This window comes from Ctenopharyngodon idella, chromosome 7 (assembly GCF_019924925.1).
Source record: "Ctenopharyngodon idella isolate HZGC_01 chromosome 7, HZGC01, whole genome shotgun sequence".
In the NCBI taxonomy this organism is placed as follows: domain Eukaryota; kingdom Metazoa; phylum Chordata; class Actinopteri; order Cypriniformes; family Xenocyprididae; genus Ctenopharyngodon; species Ctenopharyngodon idella.
Genome location: NC_067226.1, coordinates 6,810,390 through 6,835,579, shown reverse-complemented (window position 1 = coordinate 6,835,579; position 25,190 = coordinate 6,810,390). Strand labels below are relative to the sequence as shown.

The 25,190-nt window shown below is 37.6% G+C and overlaps 2 protein-coding genes across 15 annotated transcripts in view; one reads left to right on the top strand and one right to left on the bottom strand.

The window, feature by feature from the left end:
- tjp1a (tight junction protein 1a) overlaps positions 1 to 25,190 on the bottom strand; it is a 164,174-nt gene that overhangs the window by 117,025 nt on the left and 21,959 nt on the right. For 10 of the 14 annotated variants that reach the window (XM_051898749.1, XM_051898736.1, XM_051898742.1 and 7 more), the window contains exon 2: positions 99 to 246. In XM_051898749.1, coding sequence (XP_051754709.1) covers positions 99 to 246 — 148 coding nt within the window. Of the gene's footprint in view, positions 1 to 98; positions 247 to 14,708; positions 15,187 to 25,190 lie in introns of those variants that run through there. The other 4 variants (XM_051898737.1, XM_051898741.1, XM_051898745.1 and 1 more) reach the window with 3 other exon arrangements.
- terb2 (telomere repeat binding bouquet formation protein 2) overlaps positions 14,824 to 25,190 on the top strand; it is a 37,622-nt gene continuing 27,255 nt past the window's right edge. Inside the window, exon 1 of the mRNA XM_051898754.1 lies at positions 14,824 to 14,963. The gene's annotated coding sequence lies outside the window, so the exon portion shown is untranslated. The remainder of the gene's footprint in view (positions 14,964 to 25,190) is intronic.

The following is a 25,190-nucleotide window of genomic DNA, read 5'->3' as shown; positions in this document are numbered from 1 at the left end:
AACACTTTCTCAGCACTGGCTCAATAGGAGTTCCCACTCTGCGTGTGAAAAACAAACGACTGAATGACATCATCTCTGCATGCACTGTATTGACTCACATTGCAGTCCAGTAGATCTATGCTGTCTAGGCTCTTGCTTCTGTGGATGCGGCCCTTGATCCTGCGCAGTGATGGTTTGCCCTGACTTGCAGCCGCAGCAGGTGCCGTCGCAGCAGAGGCAGCAGGGGCATCTGAACCAGGTGGCACCCTGCAGTGGACAGACATTAACACATAATCATACGGCATGCAGTAAAATACATTTATAATGTAAGAAAAAGTTATTTTTCTGTTCTTTTAAACTTTCTATTCATAAACATTTCCAAACACACAAAAACACGCACACAAAAAAGCAGCACAACAGTTTTCACAAGAATTGTTTCTTGAGCACCAAAAAAAATCCCTGTAAAATTTACGGTAAAAAAAAAAAAAAAAAAAAAACAGCCGCTGTGGTTGCCAGAAATTTAACGTAAAAAAATACAGTAGCAACATTTTAGGTTTTACGGTACAGCGCTTAGTTTACTGTCTATTTTACAGTTCAAAACCATATAATTTAAAGGTTTATATTGTAATAATTATGGTTCATAACTGTTTATTTCACACACTGTAAAAAAAACAAACAAACAAAAACATTTGTGGTAAAAAACCCAGCAGCTGCGGTTGTCAGAAATTTACCATAAACAAAAATACAGTAGCAACAGTTTTACAGATTTAACTTAAATTTACAGTAAAAGAACGCATTTCATTAACTGATATCATGTTAATTTACCAACTGAATTTTACCAATTTTACCAATTTACCTATTGAAGTACTAATATCTGTTTTCTACCTTTGTAATACACTGACAACCACCAAACACAGTGGTGATGAGAGTCACATGATGAATCAAAGCTCATCATTTTCCAAAAGCTGAGAAGGACAATAATAATATATAGAAGGTGCACAAAGTCATTCACACAAACACTAAACTCCATCATGGTAACATTTAAAAATGTGTTAACAACTTTAAAAATGCAATAAACATTAATTTAACAACATGAGATGTAACATAAAACCCTAATGTACATAACTGATTAGAAGAAACTAAGAAAAACTAAGAAGAAACGAAAATACATCAAATGTGAAGTGTCATGAGGGGAATTGTAGGAATGTCAATTTACGGTTTGTCACTGTAAATTCTACAATGACTTGTTATTTTTCACTTCCAAAAACTGTACATTAAATTACATTAAATGTAGGGTTAGATCTATTAGAGTTATTCACCGTATAAAGTACAGAAAATTTCTGTAAACCTATTAACTGTTTTTCACCATAGCATTTTTACAGTCTTTTATCATTAAAATCACAATCATTTTTTACAGTGTAGAATTATTTCTGAAGGATCATGTGACACTGAAGACTGGAGTAATGATGCTGAAAATTCAGCTTTGCCATCACCATAAATAGCCATAATTATATATATTTTTACATTTTTAATTCTAATAATATTTCACAATATTACTGTTTTTACTGCATTTTCGATCAAATAAATGCAGCCTTTGTGAGAATAAGAGACTTTCCAACCCCAAACTTGTGAACAGTAGTGTGCATATTATCATTTCATGCATTCCCAGGGAATCAAACCCAGGTCTTTTGTTTTGCTAGTCATGCACTAATGTTTGAGCTGCTGTACAGGAATGCCTACCTAACCAGAAGTTATATAGTATCAAGATTTCACAGGGTAAATTAGGGACATCTTTTGCAATTTATTTGATGGTGCAAGAACTGTACACATCAGAGCTTAGGTGTCATCACTAGTCCCTGATTACCCTAATTCTCCCCAACTAAAAGCAAAGCTTATGATAAAAGGTTCTTACGTAACCCTACTCTCACCACTATGATGGAGTGACTTTTTTTAAAACTCTGTATAAGACTCTGTATTAGACTCTGTATAATGTGCATGCATCAAAGATTTGAGAAACGTTTCTTCCGCTCACACCCATATGGATCTCTCTTCTCTCACAGGAGGTGTCTTCTAGCATGAATTAGTGCAAGGAGCAATTAAACCCTCGGGACATATTGCTCATGATAGCTTTAATACTCTCATAAAAATTGTCTCCATAATTAGAGGAGCTTGCTAAGGCAAGCATCACTATTACTATTGCTCATACTTATGTTAAGGGATTTAAACAACCCCTAGCCCTATGTATTACATTTTGGTGCGTAAGAGCATCCAGCACGGTTTGTGCAAACTGCTTAGGACATGAATGATATCCCAAGTGATCAGGCTAACAATTTTCCAAAAAATCTATACCTATCCAAAGAACAAGATATCATAGAAAATGAGAGTAACAATTCTCTCTCCCACTTTTTCTCTGTTTGGGTCAAAATCCATAGAGCTACTGTAAGCAGGCGATCCTGAGGGAAAAGCCGGAGGGAGATTTGTTTTAGTCCTGTCATTGGGTGATTTATGTAACCCCTGTGGCCTTAAGGAATGTGTATCACCTTCCAGTTTGATTTTCCTACTGCTGTCTCTTGTCAAACTGAAGAGACAAGAGTCTGAAATGCACAACCACAGTAAGAACAGGAGAATCCCATTATGAAATCCTTAAAACTGAACAAGCTCCACAAAAAAAAAAAAAAAAAAAAAAAAAAAAACCTTGAAGATCTATGTTGTACAGGAGTCTAAGAGAGCCTTGCCATAAAATAAAGACAAACATTTGCTTGAACTGCGTTTATCTGATTTATGAGCATCTGATGACATAAATGAGTTTTTAAAAAAATCAATTAAATAATCCACAGTGGAGAGCGTTGACTTTTTTAACCGGGTATACTGTGTGGCACTTTGTCACAAATGCACCTGGTGCAGATACGTTTGATGGACAGAATGTTTTAGCTGCCTAGCTGCTAACTCTCATGACACATAGCAACACATCTGAAAGTATTCCTTGTTTGACCTTTTATTGAAAGTAGCCTACATTTACCTGTTGATGCCTTCACGAGCACCCGTAAAAGCTATTGTTTTGAGTTTGAGTTGAGTCAAGACACAATATGTGAAAATTCATCTCTAGAGGTCGCTTATGCGGCGTAGCTTGATGATGCTTTGATTTCACAGAATCATGGGAGGTGTTGTCTTCACATCTACAGCTGGTGGAAAAGAATCAGGACGGGACTTGGTCAGAATCATGTTCATGGATGAGATTATTAACATTAATGTAGTATGAAGCAGAGCAGGACCGAGTGCTATAAGAGCGGAAAGAGGCCGCTGGAGCGATTGCTAATGAGAGACGGGCACGACACACTCTCGAGAGCAGCAGAACTTTTATTATGCCGCAGTCACCGCTTCCGCTTCTTCTGGTCAAGCGTATGTGGGGTAAAGCAGAGCTGTTTTATCATATTAGACACATTTGTGTGTTGAAAGTTGTTATAATGCTACTCTGCGTTCGCTCAGCAGCTGCTATGAGACACTTGTTGCACACTGCAGTAAGCTAGATCGATAAAACATGGTAAATGGTACTGTGTTGAGCTATATAGCATGATTAGTTTTCTGTCGATGAATGTATCAAAACAGTTGCTCACCTGTCTAATAAAACACATAACATATTAAAGTGTCTTTGGTGTTCCCATGGTTTATACAAAATAAAACCGGAAATCGAGGGTAACGCGGGTATGATGTCATTGATAGGCGACGCATGGACACGTTCCGTGTCCTGGTTAAAATTGCTTATTTATCTGGATTTAAACATTCTTGGAAACATTTGGGATAACGTAAGTACACAAGTCAACAAAATATATAACACTGTTCTAGTGGTTTTTGTATATTTTAATCCAAAAATCCTACATATTGTGCCTTTGAGTCAGGCAAGACGTGCGAAAGGGACGCGCAAAATATGCTGTATTTTTGTTATCCCGCTAGGTGGCACTAATGTTGCAGAAACATGCTTCACCTACAGTACGGCGCATCGGCTGAAGACACACATCTAAATCAGAGACGACAAATAAACACCGTGGCAGGTGTGACTTTAAATATATGCCAGTAGTGTTTTTATGTTGTTGTTGTTGTTGTTGTTTTAAATTAAGAATTAAAAATAAGTAGGCCTATAATATGATACATTTATTAAGCTTTTCCAGCGCATGGAATCCCCCATAGGCCAGCAAACCAATGAGAACGCGGGACAATGATGACGATACATAACGGGGACATACCCGGAAGCCTCCGTAACTGTGCAGATTTAAAGAAAATTACCGTCGTTTGGCAAATAAATAAATTACGGACAGTTACGCATTACACACATTTTATCATGTAGGCTTTATGGTACACCTCAAACAAAGGAACTTATTGTAATTTATAGTGTTAATGTTAATCAGCGAGTCCAAGAAAGGCTTGGGTATGCAGAGCATTCGCAGCTTATGGACCAAGCGCCACTGCAATACTACATGTATATTGCATATTTTTGTTCAGTCGTTCACAGAGACAGCTTCACAGTTTTTTTTTTTTTTTTTAATTAAAAAAAAAAAAAAAAAAAAAAAAAAAAATGTGTTTGGTTATTGTACATGTCGATCAGCTTTTTTGAACAGAAAAAGCTAAACCCAAACAAACAGGCTACTGCAATTGTGAATTTTCAGGATCTATCTTCTCCATAGTCAGCTTCTTTTCCCAAAGGGCAGACAGGCTGAGTGACAGAGGCCCTGCTGTCCGCTTCCTCCATTTTTACATGGTGGTCTGGCTGATACACGTGCTTTCTTGCTCCCTGGCAAAGCACACTCAACAATTCATTCCCCAAACCAGAGAGCAGTCTGGCCAAAGTGAGAGCCTTGGATCCCATTTGCTGCTGTGAATCCCTCTGATTGGCAGGCAGAGCACCAGAGCTGGGCTTCTCTCCTGTGACCTCCACACTGCCCACGATCCCTAGAGGATTTGCACTAAACCCAAGAGCACCGCATTCAATCTGGACCAGCTTCTGTTGCCACCAAACTCACTCTCTCCCTTCTCTCATCTCTCTCTCTCGCACATACACACGCTTTCTCTGTCATTCTGGTTACTCATTCACACACTGTACTAAGCAGAAGCTTAAACCTTCTGCAGTACAAGAGTGGAAGAATTTAACTACAATTCATAATGGATTTACATATCAGTAACACAAGTATTTCAAATGCTCACGCTACTTCTGACACAAAGAAAAAATGGAATTTGCAACGTCACTTTGTTGCGTCCAATGTGGACAGCTTCTGCCTGCTCCAATGTAGACACAGTTTAAGTAACCAAACCACTACCTCAAATTGAAAAAATAGCATTGAAAAAGTTTCTATATAATATTTAATATATAATAAAATATATAACATTTTTTAATAATTTCTTTTAGTTTTGTACAATGACAAAAGTTGGAAACATGTTGTCTAATAATTTCACTCTTACTATTTTTCCACACAGCATAAATAGGTCTGTATATACAGTAGCTGAAAATATATATAGCTGTCTTTATATTTTAGAACTATATTTTAGAAATACTTGGGGGTCCCTGGCATTAAAAAGTATGAAAACTAAGTCCTGAGTTAAACAAAAACTCAAATTAACATGCAAGAGGAACCTTTTATCACTTGTTGCTTTATCACGTCTGGTAAGGACAAGGTGCAAAGTAAAACAAGACCAGAGAGCAAATCCCCAAACAGGCGTAAAGTTGGGTAAAAATACACCGTAAAATGTTGAGCATTTATCACACTCTTTGGGGCTCTAACATTACTGTGCAAAGTGAAAAATGTCTAAGCTGCAGCTGCTGAAGTGTCCTTTCCTTGGCCCTTAAGAGTAATGCACTAAAATATTAAGCAGTCTGCCCTGTTTATCCACCCCTCTCAACTTCACAACAAACAGAGCATATCCTTCAAAAGGAAAAACACTCCTCACGACGACTCTAAGAGGTGAGCTTCATGAATGTTACATGAAGTCTTGCCTAGAAATAGCAATTCTTCCAGCTCAGTGTGTTTTAAGAGGTCACTGGCACTGGGAGATCTGGCAAGCACTGATTACTGTACCACACATTCGCTGTATATTATATATTTATTTATATTTATACATCTATGTAGTACATTTTTTAAATATAATATATTAAATAATAAATGAATTTATATTTAAATTAATTAAAAAATAATTAAAATAATTTGTTAAATGTGTAATTTTTAATACATATAATATTTAATATATTCACAAATACATTTAATCTATAATATATATTTTAATACTATATTTAATGTCATATACATAAAATTAATAATCTTATGAAAAGTATAAGATATTATAATAATTTTAATCTTATATTTAAATATGTAATAATTTATGCATTATTACTATAAATTTACTAGAAGTAAACAAATCTATTTCAGACATGAATCAACACAGGACGCTTACATGTTATGAGATGAAACTAAATCTGACTGGCTCATCGTCAATATCAATATATTGATACAGAATCACATTTATAGTCATTTGTGTATGTTTAAAATAGCCCACTGCCCAGGATGTGTGATAACTCATGTCATGCGGGACATGCTCCAACAGAGGCCATGTGCTCGTGTGAGGGTTCAGCGTAAACAGATAGCCTAGCAAGGCCACGCTGCATGACATTGCATGGTCGGAAAAGCAGAGACCTTGCACCGATGTAGATCCATTACTCAGTTCAGTGATTGTGACACCTTGTTAGGATATACTCATTCAATAGGATGCCAAGGTGAGGGCAAGGAGCTTTGATGTATTCATATCAGAACAGCACATGATGCACACAGCACCTGATATGAGCAAATACAAGACGCCGCTGGTTGCGAGCTTGGGAAGTTAAGGCTAAACTGTATGACTAAGGAGCCGTTTACACAACACCATTTTCAACTAAAAATGGAAAACTTTTTATGCGTTTTTGCCATTCATTTACATGACAACAGCGTTTTGGGGGACTTTTAAAAACGGGATTCAAAGTGCAAGTTTATGAAAACGATACCATTACCATCTCTGTGTAAACCACAAAAACGCGAATTTGTGTTTTGTTGCACATGCGTGTTACGAGTTCAGTCTATAGGCGTGTAGTTTTACTTTACAAAGTGACCTCGCCACCTACTGGCCTGGCAGGATAATACAGCGTTTTTAATTGTTTTCATGGATCCGTGTGTGAATGGGGATCGTTTTGACAACATTGTCATCTGTATATGAAAAACACGAAGGAAAAACTTTTCTGTTTTTAGTACATTGTCCTGTAAATGTACCCTGTCCTGAGAATACTCACAGTCATCAAATCTTTCTCAGATGAAAGCAGACAAGTGAGACTCAAGTGAGATCTGAGGGACAGCTTTTTAATTTCAAGTATATAGACCCATTTATACTATGTGCAAAAAATGTAAAATTACATTATAAAACATTAGGATTTTATATTGCCATTTTACTAAAGCCAAAACAAATAATTAAAATATTACCTGAAAAAAATATGTATCTATTAATATCTATTATGTATCTATTTTTCTTTCTTCCAGTGTATATTTTTTGTATATTATAAAAGAGAAATTAAGTATCTCTATACATTCAGTCTCCCCACAAAACCATATGTCAATTACGGAGGTTTCATTTCATAAATAATATTAAAATCTTTTTTTGGAGTGTCTATTTACACTAAGTGCAAATAGCGACCCTTGTTGGCAAACGCTATTTACACTAGCTCTGCCCACCAATGTCTGGTTGGGCCTCTAAAGTTTTAAAAAAGACATGCAGAATTTAACATCTTCAGTGGTACAGCAGTAGAGAGTAATGTTTGCAGTCTTGGCTTTTAATGCGATCGACGCAGGTTCGAATTCACCTTTTGCCGAGCTCGCATTTATTTTCAATAAAAATTAATATAATGTTCTAAAAGTGGAAATAAACTGCAAACAAGTGCTTAATAATATTAAAAGTGTTTATTGGGTAGGGTTAGGTGAAGGTGTAGGGAGGGTTTTTATTCTCCCAATAAGGCAGCATCCATTTAATAATTTTAATAAATATAATAATTTACACTCTATGATATTATTGCATCCTGTTAATGTACAAAAATACTGAGGTGCAAATAGTATCTGCCAATATAAAGTATAGAGAGCATCTAATTACTATTTACTCTTATTGCAAAGAACTGCTACTTTTACATGGTGTAAATAGCTATAATAGCTAGTAAATATCACTATTTTCACCTAAATTAAACAGCATATCGCTAAGAAAATGCTGCTATTTTGCAAATAGCCGCTGCCATCTTTTTTATTTTCTATCAAATGTTCTACAGAACCCCCAGAACTCCCTTAAATCTCCCAGGGGGTTCGGTTTGAAATTTGTTTATACTTAAAATTGATTGGTTGTTTATACTTTTTTATTTTTTTTATTTAAGCAATGTCCTAGCATTCAGGGGCTCAGTAACAAGGTGTTTCCAAACAGTCTCATGTGACAGTGTGCTCTATAGCCATTCCTGGCACGAAGAGCTGGAGGCTTTCTGCAGAGCAATCAAGTCCAACTTATCAAAGACATCAAGGGTCAAAGTAAATCTGCAAATGCATCTAAATTCTTAAAACTTGACACCTCAGTCTTTGGTGAACCTCCTTTACTGACTTGAAGAGAAGCAACTCAAGCAGAGGAAGCGCCTTGGAACTTCTGCACAGAGTTTATGATGTAAACACAGAGGAAGAGATACAGACTCAGCACACGGCTTTAGTCTAAGTAGCCCTTCTGTAATGATTCCTCCTCTTTACCCATCGTTCAGAGGTTAATCTGCAACACTGATCCCTGAATACCATTAACACTGCACAGGCTCCTGCGGCCTGGACAAACAGGACATGATGTCTTTCACCATTCCTTGCCTTCTCTCTGCTTTTCTTAAAATCACCATGTAAACATGAAAACTCGATTAATACCACCAAAGAGTTTTAGACCAAGCAAGGAAAATTGCGGCAAGTATAAAACTTTAAGCATGTGAAAATCTGTGTGTTTGTGTGGGTGGTCACATTGATGGGATAACTGTAAATAGTCTTAGCAGTGGACCTCTGACATGAGATGACCAGGAGTAGAACAGGAAGCGACATGCTGATTAGGTGGGCCAGACAGATTCGACAGATGGAGAGGGAGATTAGGGATATAGACGTGTATCAAACATGACAGTACAACGGTCACAGGGCCATGCTTAGTGTCTCCCACCGTCCACCCGTCCTGACTGCAAAAGCAGTACGCAAACATGACCTGGCACTCCCACCTAAAGCAAAACATTTGTCTAGCCACAAATGTTTATTAAATAAAGAAGGCAAAATCATAAGGACAAACAGCACTGATATGGAGAAGAACATTTTACAATTATTTACTTGCCAGATGCTTTTACTCAAAAGCAACTTACAGTACTTTGGGTATCAAACTCATGTATAGTATAATTAAAGGATTAAATACGTCACAGATATGTATATCAATATATATTTGTGTGATTGAGGTAGTGATAGTAGCTTCTTGACAGGATGCCGTCACATCGGGAGGGGAATTACCTCGAAGTATTGGAAATGTATTAGAAGTATTCGAGAAGGGAATTACCTCAAGATACTGTAGTATTGTATTGTATTATATTATATTCAGGACGGGAATTATCCCGAAGGTACTGTAGTACTGTATTGGTACTGTAGTATTGTATTATATTATATTCATCTGGAGGTTGTTCGAATTGTCAGTGGTGAAGTCAGATTAGTATTGGGAATTTCCACAACAATATATACGGTGCCCTCCACAAATACTGGCACCCTGGCACCCTTAGTAAATATGAGCAAAGGCGGCTGTAAAAATAAATCTGCATTGTTTATCCTTTTGATTTTTCATTCAAAAAATTCACAAAATTCTAACCTTTCATCGAAGTAAAACAATTGAAAGTGGGAAAAAAAAAAAAAAAAAAAAAAAAAAATCACATTATGAAATAAATGTTTTTCTCCAATACATGTTGGCCACAATTATTGGCACCCCTAGAAATTCTTATGAGTAAAATATCTGTGAAGTATATTCCCAGTCATATTTACATTTATTTAGCACACCAGGGTGATCATGAACATGAAATTGTCCAGCCATGACTTCCTGTTCCACAGGAGTATAAACATGAGGAAACACAAAGGCCACAAAGGCCAAATTCCCTTAATCATTCGTTGAGTAAAGCCAAAGAATATTAGTTCTGATGTGCAGCAAAAGATTGTTGAGCTTCACAAAATAGAAAATGGCTATAAGAAAAAAGGTAAAGCATTGAAAATCCACATTTTCACCGTCAGGGCAATAATTAAGAAGTTCCAATCAACTAAAGATGTTACAAATCTGCCTAGAAGAGGACATGTGTCTAAATCGTCCTAATGTGCGGTGAGGAGGAAAGTTTGAGTGGCCAAAGACTCTCCAAGGATCATAGCTGGAGAATTGCAGAGATTAGTTAAGTCTTGAGTCTCAGAAAGCCTAAAAAAAAAAAAAAAAAATTACCAAACAGCACCCCACAAGTTGTTCGGGAGAGTTTCAAGAAAAATTCTCTGCTCTCATCCAGAAACAATCTCCAGCATATTCAGTTGTCAGACAAGACTGGAACTTCAAAAGGGACCGGGTTCTGTGGTCAGATGAAACTAAAACAAGAGTTTTTTGGCAGCAAACCCACCAGATGGGTTTGGTGCACACATGGATGAAAAGTACCCCATGCCCACGGTTAAATATACTGCTTGATCTTTAATGTTGTGGGTCTATTTTCCTGCTGGAAGTCCTGGACATCTTGTTCAGATACATGGCATCATGGATTCAATCAAAATACTAACAGATAAAAATCAAAACCTGACCACTTCTGCTAGAAATCTTATAATGGGCCGTGGTTGGATCTTCCACCAGGACAATGATCCAAAACAAACATCAAAACCAACACAAAAATGTGTCACTGAGCACAAAATGAAGCTTCTGCCATGGCTGTCCTAGTCCCCTGACCTGAACCCTAAAGAAAATAAGTGGAGTGAACTGAAGAGAAGAAGCACCAACATGGAGCTGGGAATCTGAAGGATCTGGAGAGATTCTGTATGTATGTTTTTAACCCAGCATTTTTTAGAGTGCATATTATGCAGTAGCATATTATCTTCATCAGAAATGAAGACAATGAGAAATTTTGCATTTGACTGCATTCTTTTTTTTCCTGAATGTTTACATCAGCTGTTATACACCAGACTGACTAGAAAGACATTTTACATTATATTGGTACGCCTACTTAATTTCTTGTCTTTTGTTTTTGTTTTATTAGTTTATCTTGAATGATTGCTTGATCAATGTTGTATAAAAATTTATATAAAATGGGTAAAAGCAATATTTATATTATTCAATATTTATATATAAAACAACATTTATATTGTTATTTTGTAAGACATCTCTATTAGGTTACATGGCCCCAGGGATATTATACCATATATGTTATGAGTGAAGGGCAGTGGGGGCCCACATCAGTGTTTTTTCAGGAGGCCCACAATTTACTAGCTACGGCCCTGCAGTTTTTTTAGTATGATTTGACTTCACAAAAATCAGACTGGTATATGGAAAGATGAATTATTAGTTTAGTCTGACTAAAATCAAACTTTTGAAGATTATGCAAATTTACTTAGTTTCTGTGGAACATGATAGAGGCCTGCAGAACAGTGTTATAGAAACAGGACACTTTCTGCTGTTATGACTAAACATTGCCCTCAGGTTGCTTCTTCAGCTTGGTGAACAACTTCATGTTGTTTTTATCCTGCAGGTCAATATGGTGAGTACTATGAGTCAACCGAGCTGAAAGCAGATCTGAGTCAAGGATCAGAGGGGTCATACTTGTCTAGGCCAGCCCACAAGGTCCAAAAACTCTAAGGCCATATGTTATCATCCCTCCCTGTGGGCAGGTTTTTTAAAGGAGTCATGACTAAGAAGTTAAGGTAGATGTCTGAAAGTCATAAAGTAGGATGCAGCGTTGTGCTGTAGAACAAAACGGATTGAAATCCTGAGGAAAACCTAATGGCTAAAAAAAAAATTTGTGTCACATTGACATAACAACAAACAACAAAAGGATAACAACTGTACAGTAGTTTATTACCACTCCTACCCCATCTCCCCTTTTCCCACTCTTTTTTTCTTCTCTACCCAAACCAATTCACCACCAACTTCAAGCAGAATCTCCCCTACAACCCCTCAAACACATAACCCTCCTTAAACGATGCTCCACACGAGGAGGCCGTGGGGCGGCAGAGGAGCAAGAGCCGTAAGGCAGGGATGAGGCAGTCATGAGGCAGTCATGAGTCAGTAAACCCAGTATAATCTGTCTCCCACCGTGCCATAAAGCATCTGAAAGGAGATTACAATCTCACGGCAGAGTGGAAACGTGTGTGTCAAAAACAAACAGAGAAACACAGCTATTTTACCCTGACCACACATCTCTAAGACAATGACAACAGCTAGGAGGTGGAGAGCAATCAGTGTCAATCAGTGCTAAGATTCTCTCTCATGTCTACTGCAGGAAACTGAAACTCAGTGTTTGATACTATATATATCTTTTAAAGTGTGTTTATGTCCACTTTAAAAGTTGTATTTCAGTCTGCCTAAAGCAATAAAATATCACCTGCAGTCAGACTTAAATTCCAGTCCAGTTTTTGTGAAGTCAGACTAACAGAACTAGATAATGTGATTGTAGTTCGGCTTCGTCCAGCATGTATATGTACTAATTGGACCCCAATTGGTCCCAACATTGTGCACTTGCTCGGAAAGACAGGTAAAACATGACATATCACTCAGTTATACTGTTTGACTATGTTTCCAGGAAGAAAATGAGTGCTTTAGATAGTCTAAAGCTACATTCGTTGTTTAATGTAAAAGGGGTCCTGGGTTCTATTGAGGATAGGTAGATGATGGCTGAATCAAATTTAGACAAGCAAATTGGTGATTTATTGCTTTAAAACTATACAATAATTGTGTAATTTTCAAAGACAAAAATATCTTTTCTTGAAGTTGCATTTAAATTACACTCCACTCAAAACTCTGAGGGGCCATGTGCCCTCTCAGTTTGGGGCGTGATGCTTCAGGGTGAGTTTATGCATCATTAAGCAGGGGGGAGAACAATGGCTTGCAGGATGCAACAGACATCTGGGGGGGGTGCAATACAACGGTTGCCTCCCATTGTCAAGACGTTCATTTATCGTCTGCACGGTATGAGCAGGAAGCAGCAGAGAGCCAATAACCGTGAGCTAGATGGTTGGACGGATGCCTATATCATGACAATAATGTAACGTAATTCTGATGAAAAACCCACCCCCTTTACCAATGCACACGACTGCTGTGCTGATGGGAAGGTGGGGCTGCCAACACACCCTTCTTTTGAGTCTTTTGAGGAGACCACAAGTGACAAAATAAAAATTTGCTTCTCTGTTTTTATGTTCAAGACATTATTCATACTTCAAATACACACAAATTGCTTAATAAAATGTAGAATTATATATATATATATATATATATATATATATATATATATATATATATATTTAAAAAAGGCATTTATGGAACAATGTAATGAGATAAATACATTTGTATTCCCTTTTCTTCCTCACCTCACAGTATTCACCTCACTTCCTCACACATTCATCAATAAGGAGTTCATTCACTCATTGCATTCCATAACAGATACAATTTTAGCACCATTAAAATAGTAAATAATAAAGAGGGTGTGCATATCATACAAAAGTGGTTAAGCCTGAATTCTCTCTGTCACAGTAAGAGGACCAGATGTGGGGAATCATAATCCACTTGTTCTGATGCCAGCAGGTGTTCTAATGGAACAGAAATGTTCTTGTTGATCTTTAAATAAATAATAAGTACAATTCAAAATAAGTAAAGTCAAATATAAAAATAGAAAGGTCTGTATATATTATGAGCTCAACATTAACCAGCTTCAACCTCCATTCAACCAGCCCACACAAATTTCATTTAGATAATGAACACATGCCACTGTAAAATCAGAAGATGACTATAATTTTGTTCTTTCATTTGGAAGAATGTTACAAATGTACTGAGAGGTAATTGTAAAATGGATTTGAGTGGCTGCACCCATGTGATTAATAAGCTGTCTGAGTGCATTCAGTGTGAAGACACTGGAGAATGAAAATGAAAAAATAACCAAGCCAAAAGCAAAGAAAAAGATCCTTACAAAAATATTCAATTTTTCATAATGTTTAGTATCTCTAACTCAACAGAATTATTTATAGGTCCATATGTAAGCTTTTGTTATACCAGCGAAGGACCAATTCAATCTATCACTAGTGTGCGAAGAGAGAGAGAGAGCAAGAGAGAAAGAGGAAAAGAGAGGGTTACAGTGCATCAATATATCAAAGAGACAAAAATCATATAGAGTCATATAGAGGAAAAAACAAAGAATGAGACAAGAAATGAAAAAAAAAACAAAAAAAAAAAACAGTTGTAAATAAGAAAAAGACAGCAAAAACTCATTTTGGCAAACAAAAGTGAGCGTAACAGCTGTAACTGTGCTGCCCAAGATCAAAAAGCAACAGTTTCTCCGTCTATTCCTCTGTCCATCTCTTTTTTACGTTACCCACAAGTCGGACAAAAGCTCGGTGCACGTCACACTTCACTCTCCTCCCATTCCACACTCACTCGCTCACTTCTCAAACTGTTCAGTTTATACTCACCACAGCTGTCTCTTCGGAGGGATGCAGTTGTCTTTGTTGGAGGCTGTCACTCCCATGGCCATCTGCATCACTGTTATGTATTTCTGGTACTTCATATTGTCCACCACTACCGCCACAAAACCAACATAGGTGAGCTTGTGCGCGTCTATTCCCTGGCATCCGCCTGCGCCAGGTCCACGTCTGTCACTTTCAGAGCGCCATTTCCAGTGCTGAGGGACGGACAAGGAAAACACTCCTCAAGAAGCGCGACAAAAGGTACCATGCCGCTAGGACCCATGTCTGTTGTGACTCTGTAATCTCATTAGTGCTCTGAATAGCCGACTAATCCATACAGTGTTGGTCAGGAGCGAAACATTGTTTCTGCGCGCTCCTCGCGAAGCACTTTCTGTTCTGAAAACAATCAGAGAGAAACTCTGACAGAAGCCAGTGGCAAGTGACAGCAGCAGAGCGTTTGTGTGTGAGGTAGGAGAGAGGAAAAGTGTGCATGTATATACGCACCAAAAAAAAGGAGAGAGACGAGGGAGAGGGAGGGAGAGAAAGAGAGACGCACACATGCTCGTGAAGAGCAAGAGTGGGGGTGAGAAGCAAAGAGAGACAGACAGTGAGAGAGCGTGCATGGAGCTCTCTCAGATGGCACGGAAATAGATTTTCAGAGAATCTAAACATAATGTGAGATGATTTACAAAACATCATGGTTCATCCAGCTCACAAAAAGGTCTGAATACAAATGAGATCAAAACTGAGCATCCTGTGATTTGAGCTCTGTGACCGGTGATTACCTAATGGAAGAGGGGGATGGGAGACAGGAATAGGAGAGAGGGAGACGTAAAGAAGGGGAGAGAAGGCACAATGAATTTTTTAATCCCGAACACATGCACCTAACTGTCAGTAAACAAATTCGATACACAGATTAAAGATTGTTCAGCCAAACGCATTGAATGCACTAGTGCTATTTTAATCCACATAAAGCATCATCTCATCTAAAGTGACAATCTAAACAAGAGCCATTACAATGACTACCTGCTGACCTTTTTTCAGTCACAATCTGCTTAAGTAACCCTCATCTGATCCCGCAGAGGTCTAAAGGGCAGCCGTTGTTAGCCTGACCATCGGCTGCATTAACGGAGTTAAAGGACTGGCTTAATTAGATGGGGCACTTTGCCACTAGACAAGAGAATGTTATTAGTCATATGCTTTCTGGGTAACTACGACATATAATAGGATCAGTTGAAAGTGCCTTCAATTTTCTTAATTAAGCAATTTTGTGTCATTCAGCAGACTCTTTTTGTTTACTAGACACTGATTGCAGGTACAGTCGCCTTCAATATTAACTGCATTTGAGTGCTTTGTGTCGGATAGCAATCTTAGTAACTGTTCTCCCTTTCTTGGTTACACCCACGTGGGCCTGAATCGGCGTTCGGTCTGAAGGACACCCAGATCCTTAACCTTTAGGCCTCCGTGGCACTAAATGAGATAGGAGACTGGGAGTGGGGGATCCACACTTAAAAAGGCTCGGAATGAAGAAATGGAAAGTGAATTGAGTGATTAGTGAGTCCATTGTAATTGCAAAGGGATGTTCTTATTGAAGAAAGATTCATTGATTATTATAATGGACCTCTTGGGTGTGCAGAAGAACTACTTAACCACAAGCCATACAGAGTAAAATGGTATGAAATGTGACCAGGCAGAGGTTTGAGAGCGCACCAGTGCCTCAGTCCCACAGGAGAGCCCATTAACCTTTTTTGGGTTAAGCATGACTAAGAGAGAGGTCAAACATCAGGACACATGGAGAAATATCACAGATCATGTGGAACAAAAGAGAGACCACCTGAGACTATTGTGATATTCTTGATATTTTCATTTAAGATATTTTTGCAGTATCTTTCTATATTAAAGAAAATAAGTACGGTCTCAACACTCATAGCTTTTTTCCCCCCCTAACAGACCTGAAAATAATTGCCAAGACAACATTTCTAATTTCTGTTTAAGTTGAAGTACTAAAATGACTAAAACTGAAATAAAAATGAATTAAAGCTAAAGCTAAAGCTAAATAAAAAAAAAGAAAAAAAAAGACAAAAGCACATAATAAAATTACCAAAACTTAAAATAAAATTCAAATGAAATTCAAAATAACTCGAAGTGCGTCCCAATTCGCATACTTTTAGTATAAATAGTGAGTAGTGTGTTCACACTGAAAATTCCAAAAAGAAAAAGTGCACTGTAAATACCCGGATGATGCACTTAATTAACCGAATAAACAAAGTGAGGAATGTTGGATACTCAACTGTCACAGCTTTAATTACTTAGCAGAGGGGGAGGGGCTAATAGACGCCGATGTTGAATGATAAAATAACCTTATAAAATTCATAGTGTAATTGCATAATGTACAGTGCATCATTTGGGACACAACTTAGAAAGTAAAGTTTGTCAGGACAAGCTTTTATTGTGGTTTGACAAATACTTTTCTGAAAGTTTGAACGTTTTAGAATGATTTATCATGTTGTTAGCATGTCTCAACATGTCTAGCATTATTTTACATATTGTTAACATGTTTGTAGCTTGTTTTAATACAGTGCTAGCATGAATTAACATGTTGCAATCATTTTTAACATTTCTAGTATGTTTTAACACATTGCTAACATGATTTAAAATGTTGTTTACATGTTTTAACACATTGCTAACATGATTTAACATGTTTACATGTTTTAACGCATTGTTAACATGAATTATGTTGCTAACATGTTTTAACATACTGCTAACATGAATTAGCATGTTGCTAGCATGTTACAGCACGTTACTAATATGAATTAGCACACTGCTAGCATGAATTAGCATATTAACATGTTTTAACAAGCATTAATTATCATGCTGCTAGCATGTCTTAGCACATTGTTAGCATGATTTTGCACATTGCAAGCAAGAATTAACACATTACTAAAATAAACCAGTACATACATAGATTAACATGATTTAACATGTTGCTGTCATGATTTAACATGTTAATACTGTAAGTTTTAACACGTTGCTAGGCAGGGTGTTCTTGGTGTTTGTTATGCCATTGTAAGGTGGCTGCTAGAGTGTTTTGGGTGGTTTCCAGGTGGTTGCTAGGGTGTTCTGGGTGGTTGCAATGGTGTTGCTAGGCAGTTTCTAGGCTGCTTGTTGGTTGCTATGGCATTGCTATGTGGTTGATAGGGATTTTCTATGTTATCAGTATACTGTCCAAAGTAAATAGAGGCCAACTCCAATTTTTCTGGTGCTAAGGTATGGCTTTTCATTGTTGCTATGGTGAGCTAAGCACTCATCAGGGTTATACTTGTAGACTGGTTGTCAAGCCAACATAATAAATAAATAAATAAATAAATAATAGAGAAAGGTGTTTGAATATTTTATCTTTTACAAAATCAGGATGAAAAAGAATAGTGGGAAGTCAGGGGATACTAACTGCACAGAAAATGAATTTAATGTCTTTGATGACACATGACAGCAGAAACCAAACAAAAGCAAGTGCATTAAAGGCATGTACGAATCACATGACCAAAAGGCAAGTTTCTCTTGTTAGAACAGCCATCCTGATCAGAGAGCATGAAGGTCAGATAGAAAGTGACGTGTCAGCAACTTGCATGCCCTGAGGTCTCTAATAAAAGAAAGAAAATAGACTTTTCTGTCTCTTTTATTCTGTCAATACTCTGTTTCTATAGGCAGGTCCTTGAGACACTTCAGATCAAGGCTTTAAAACGGAGAACTAGATAATGGCTGACCCATTCTATTCATGAGCTATGCAGATGAGTAAAACAGTATGCATCTAAACTAATACCCTATTCATAGTTATCTACATGCGCACAGAAAGTGCAAAGAAATTCAGTGTTCAAAAGCCACTGCAGGACACGCTTCATTTACAAATTTAGAAACAAACTCTTGGAAATGCATTTTACGCTCATCTTCAGTTCAGTCTGTCTAATCCGTTCTAATTACAATGATAAACACTGCATAATTCATGTTGTACTGTCCTTTTTGCAATACATAATTTATATACACGTTTAATAAATTCGAGCACAGAGCTGACACTTGTGTCCCAGCCAATTATCATCTTTACTAAAAGTGTGCGGGACTCTCTAAAGAACTACTTATACTTTATAATGTCATTTAAGAAAAGGTCATACAAATCTAAGTGACATTGTCTCATCTAGCGCAAAACATTTCTGGTGTCTCCTCTCATTTTCTCGAACAAATGTGTTTTAATGTGTGCTGCAATGGCCTCTCACCAGAAAGTAGGGGTCTGGGCAGCAGAAGTATAGCCCAAGGTCATGAGAGGTGGATACTAAACTCACACTCGCACAACAGCAGGCAGCCACAGCAGGTTTTCCCATTAAAACCTCACACCTTTCAGTCACAGGTGACAGTGAGGTGCTTAACTGAGGAGATGGTGACTGGCACGCTGAGCTGAGGACTCGCATTGATTAAAGCTGGCATTTAAAAACTACTTGTTGTAGTTTGTCCCTGCTTTGAGAAGCACCGGATGGGTTTAAGATGGAAATTTCCCCCGGGGAAAACGTGTTGATTATCCCCGACCATAAGTTACACCCTCAACTGGCCGGCGGACACAATTAATCACATGACCCACCGCGGCGAGATTAATTCTGAAGCCTTGGACTACAGCCTCTTCCATTCAATCACGGATGGAAATCTAACAGAGACGGCCAAAGATACGAGCACACACAGAGACTAATGAGGAGATGAATGCAGCTACACAGGGAGAGAAAATCAAACAAACAAATAAACAAACAGATGCCCTTATTAGGCAGATTCATTCAAGTCAGGCATTGCCTGCTTGTTGTCAGACCCGTTACACCAGCTGCTTGTTGTCAGACCCGTTACAGAAGCAGAGAACCACTGTAACTCAATCCTGACACAACAACCCCCTCATAATTGCCATGACAACATGACGCCCCGGCAATCTCCATCACCCGCTCCCTCAGGGCGTGACATTTAATGCTAACATGCATAAACACAATACACAGAAAAAAATATATATATTTATGCCGGGGAATCTTTCCACAAAGGAAGCTTTCTTACATGCCAGAAAATGAGCACGCCATTTTGGCAGATGGCACACTTGTGGTATGAAATATGCACAAAGTAATCTAATATGTATGTAAACAAGCTTTCATTGGAATACCCCACTTTCTGTTCTTCTTCCTTCTTTCACCTCACTTAAACTCTGATGTAGTTTCCCACGCATGAGCCGATACCTCCAGAGGCCTTGGGAAGTGTTGGGATTACGGAGGGGTTCAATGAGGTTGAAACCCCCTAATTCCAGTCAAAGTACCTCTAAAAGCTGGCTGAGGGGGTCATCGGACCGCTACTGGTCATTAAAATTTAGTGTTAGAGCAGGAAATAGACACATCCATGATGACAGACTATTGCATATATTAGAACACGGTATTAAATAGCTACTCACAGTGCTGTCTGCCCTAGGTATACATGAAGGTGGCAATGTAGCATTTTGAGGGTGTGGTTTTGCACAAGGAAAATAAATCCCAGCTCACACTGTTGCCTGTTCATTTCAAAGAGGAAAATGAAGAGAAACATACCTCAAATTGTTTTTGCTTATAAAATATGGGCGTTTAATGAAACAGATAATTAATAATGATAATTTAATGTTTTTCAAAGTCTCTTGTGCTCATCAAGGGTGAATTTATTTGTTCAAAAATAAATTACAAATTGTAATATTGTGGAAATTTGGATACAATTTAAAATAAGTTTTAATATATTTCAATTTATTCCTTTATTCCTTTGATGGAAAAGTTGCATTTTCAGCATCATTACTCCAGTCTTCAGTAGTGTCACATGATCCTTCTAACTTGCTGATTTGGTGCTTTAAAAAAACAATACTTATTATTATCAATGCTGAAAACAGTTGTGCTGCTTAGTAGTTTTGTAAAAGTAAAAATGCTCCTGTAATGTTATGTCTTTCTTGTCATCTAATATACACTATACATACTGTATGTGAAACTTTGCAAAATTCAAAGAATGGATACTCTATTTCGATGTTCCCCATTAGACATTCTGTTGACTATAAGTAACGTTGCACCTACATGTCTACTAACTCTCATTAGAGTATTAGTAGAGTATTAGTAGACTGTTAGGAGTAGGGGTAGGGTTAGTAGAATAAGATGACCTGCACTTGCAAAGTTACTTATAGTCAGTAGAATATCTGTTGGGGAAGCATCAAAATATGGCCCCGTTTCCACTGCAGGAACTTTCACCAGGAACTAGGGACTTTGGGGTGGTACTCGGTGTGTTTCAACCGCAGGAACCAGGGTCTAAGTAAAGTTTTGGATAAAAATTCTCCCCTCAAAATGTCCCTGCTCGCGAGGTAGTACTTTTTCAAAGCTCAGGAACTTTCGGGGGTGGGACTTGGGCGCTGAATATGCTGATTGGTTAAGTTCACGCAGCATTTTGATTGGTTGACTCCACGCAGCATTTTATTTCAACCACCATTTTTAAAAGTCTCTTGCGTTGTGTGCAGTAAGAGTTGTTTGCAATTTGAATCAACATTGGAGTTTAAAAATACGACCGATGGGCCGATGATGAGCTTCAGGCTTTATTAAAGAATTAGTTCACTTTCATATAAAATTTTCCTGATAATTTACTCACCCCCATGTCATCCAAGATGTTTATGTCTTTCTTTCTTCAGTCAAAAAGAGATTAAGATTTTTGATGAAAACATTCCAGGATTATTCTCCTTATAGTGGACTTCAATGGCCTCCAAACGGTTGAAGGTCAAAATTATAGTTTCAGTGCAGCTTCAAAGGGCTTTAAACGATACCAGCCGAGGAATAAGGGTCTTATCTAGCTAAACGATCGGTCATTTTCGAAAAAAATGTAAATGTATATGCCTTATATAAACAAATGATCGCCTTCCAAGTGGTTCCGCCAAAACCGTACTTTCGTATTCTTCAAAAAGCTTACTCTGTTTGTCCTACGGCTTCCCTATTCTACTTACGGAAAAAATGTAACTGCTGCTGCATTCGTTCTGTAAGTTGAATAGGGAAGGCGTAGGACATACAGCGTAAGCTTTTTCAAGAATACGAAAGTACGGTTTTGGATCATTTGTTTATATAAAGCATATACATTTACATTTTTTTCAAAAATTACCGATTGTTTCACTAGATAAGACCCTTATTCCTCGTCTGGTATCGTTTAAAGCCCTTTGAAGCTGCACTGAAACTATAATTTTGACCTTCAACAGTGGAGTCCATTGAAGTCCATTATAAGGAGAATAATCCTGGAACGTTTTCATCAAAAACCTTAATTTCTTTTCGACTGAAGAAAGAAAGACATGAACATCTTGGATGACATGGGGGTGAGTAAATTATCAGGAAAATTTTATATGAAAGTGAACTAATCCTTTAAGCTTATAGGTGGAGGATAAAATCCAGCGGGAGCTGGAAAGGTGCGCGCAGTCCTACGTCACCGGACTTATCTTCACGGTACTTTAGACCGCTATGGAAATGCAGACAGCAACAGGTCTGGGGGAAAAAAGTTCCTGGGAAAAAAGTTCCTAGGACAAATTGTTCCGGGTAATTTCAGTGGAAACGAGACTTAAAGTGTTAGCAGATATTAAGCAGACAGCCTACACTCTACTAACACTCTAATGAGAGTTATAGTCAACAGAATGTCTAAAGCGGACCAAGAGTTACCCAAAGAATATATAAACTCACAGCTATTAACATCAGATTCTAATTAGCACAACTTGAAATATCATTTGTTTTTTACTTGCAATCTATTTCTTCCAAATATTTGGGTCCTCTGGACGCTTTAGTATAATTCAAACATACCTAGCCTCATGTACCCAGGGCTAAAAGAAGTTGAGCCATGAGGCAGGACTGGAAAAGTGATTTATGACTGTTGTCCAGAGGGCAGGGAAAAAAGGCAAAGGACAGATGAAGCAGGTGAGGGAGAAGGGCCAGACAGCAAGGGCAGAGTGCTGTGGCATTTCATAGTGGGCAGAGACAGAAGGGCAGTGAGGCATGAGGCCGCAGCAGTCCCACTCTGCCTCCTACATCTCTCACTCACACACACCTTCATCAACTCTCCTGTCACCTCCTCTCTTCAGCCATTAGTGCCCCACACTGAGAAAAGTGCTGACGGCTCCTGGAGTCTTACAGTTGGGAAAGAAACTCAAACGTATGACTACCTGAATTTCTGTACCAAGCTGAGCTCTATCCCACACCAGAAACCACTGCATTAAACAGCCACTAACTGGACCACATAGATACAGGCAAAGTGAACAATAAAAAAAATAAAAAAAATCATATTCAAATTAAAAAATTGAACTGAAACTGAAAAAAGCAGTTTATATAAAGTTATTACAAACATTATTTTAAAGGCAGCATAAAATAGAAGTTGCAATAGTCTTTTCTTCCCTATTGTGACATATATCCTAGTGAAACTACTTCTCAAACAAGAAAAAAAGTAGGGCATTTTGTCGGTCTATAATTGATTGGATCATTGTGGTTTGCTGTTGCTGTGATCTCATGTGAGTGACAGGTTGTCCCGCCCTCGTCATCGGAGAAGAGAAGAGATGGTGCTGCATGAGGGATAGGAAGTTACTTTGGATAAAGATTATGAGGGCACATGAATTTTAAGAAAATAATGATGTGCAGTGCACAAATAAATCATTTATAATACATGCCACAATATTCACAATATTATATATATATATATATATATATATATATATATATATATATGTATTTATATTTATTTATATAAATTAAAGACAAAGCAAGAAGTGAGGTGTTTACTAAAACAATCTCCAGCATATACGGGCTGGAATAACGCCTTCGCCTTAACAAGGGGGTCATCAGAATCTGACAGTGTTTCCATGGTGATGAGGAGAATGGATTTTCAGCTCTTCCAGTGGAAATTCTCTCTGGAAAGCCCAATTTCTCTTACAAAGAACAAAAGAGTGACGGAAAGACATAAACAGAGATTGACAGAGATACAGGGCAATGTACTGAGATTACGTCAATTGCAAATGCCTTGTGTGTGTGTGTATGCTTAGATGTGAGTCCATTAGAATTCAAGCATGTGCACTTAGTCAATTTCAATCAATGGATAAATAATGGTCTGAGAACAAAATGGAGATGGTTCTACTAATGTGCTATTGAAAAAGAATCCTGGGTGCAGTTTCAAGGGTTATGTTGTTGCCATGGCATCAGGACACTGTAGCTGAAGGCACCAAAAAAATAAAATAAATAAATAAATAAACAGTCTAACAGGAGACAGTATAAGATCATACAAATATATCTCTTCTACATAATTTTGTTCCAGTTCTTAAAGGGATAGTTCACCCAAAACGAAAAATTGTCACAATTTACTCTTCATATCGTTCCAAACTTGTATGACTTACTTTCTTGTGGAACACAAGAGAAGATATTTTGAAGAATGTTGGTAACCAAGCAGTTTTGGTGAACATTGACTTTCATCGTATGAGACATTTCTCAAAATATCTTTGTAAAAAACAGAATTTTCATTTTTGGGCGAACTATCCCTTTAACTAGTGGGTGAGACCAGGGAGTGTTGTAATATTAATTTAATTTTAATGCTATCGGACTAACCAAACTGAAATCATTATCACTCATGACCACTGTCCTCCTGAGGTGACAGTAAAAGTCATAAATCTCAGTATAAAATATAAAGGATTTACAGGACAAAATACATTTTAAGGTTACAAAGTTATCTCCCCAACTTAACACCGTTTCTGCACATCTTGCAGATATCCACACTTAACTCACAAAAGAAATGACTTGCGACTTGACTTGGACTCGTGAACAAGTGACTCGAGGCTTGACTTGGACTTGAAGACAGAGACTTGTGAAAAACACAAGTCATTTTGGTACAGCATTACCGATTACATTCTCTCTTTACTACCCCACATGACAGCATGAAACGCAACATTTTATTATTCATTCTTAATTCATTCATTCCCTATCAATATGTGCCACAGCAAACACACCAAGCCTGCATCATTTTTTACACACGTGAGGCATCTGAAAGCATTCATATTCATCACCCATTAGAAAAGTGCTGTTATATAAAGGAACAAAAAAACAGTACCAATATACAGTAGCCTTACCTTGAGATAATCTTTGTGCAATAGGTGATTCTCTACAGAAACATTTTTGTTATACTAATTGAAAGTCTTTTCATATTCTGATAGAAATCACTATGTTAAAGAGTCTAAATGTATTTTTATAAATATATATCATCTGTGGAAGGTGTAGGACCATAAAATGTTCATCCAAGCATTATATTCGGTCCGAATGAAATAATACGATGTCCTCCCTGCCTGTCAACGTATGTTCCCATTCAGTTGGTTCACTCGATACAACACATGACTATGGGATATCGCACTCTTGCGCCATCTGCTAAAGACACCTTTATTCATGCCTGAAAGGCCAATGACGCATGACA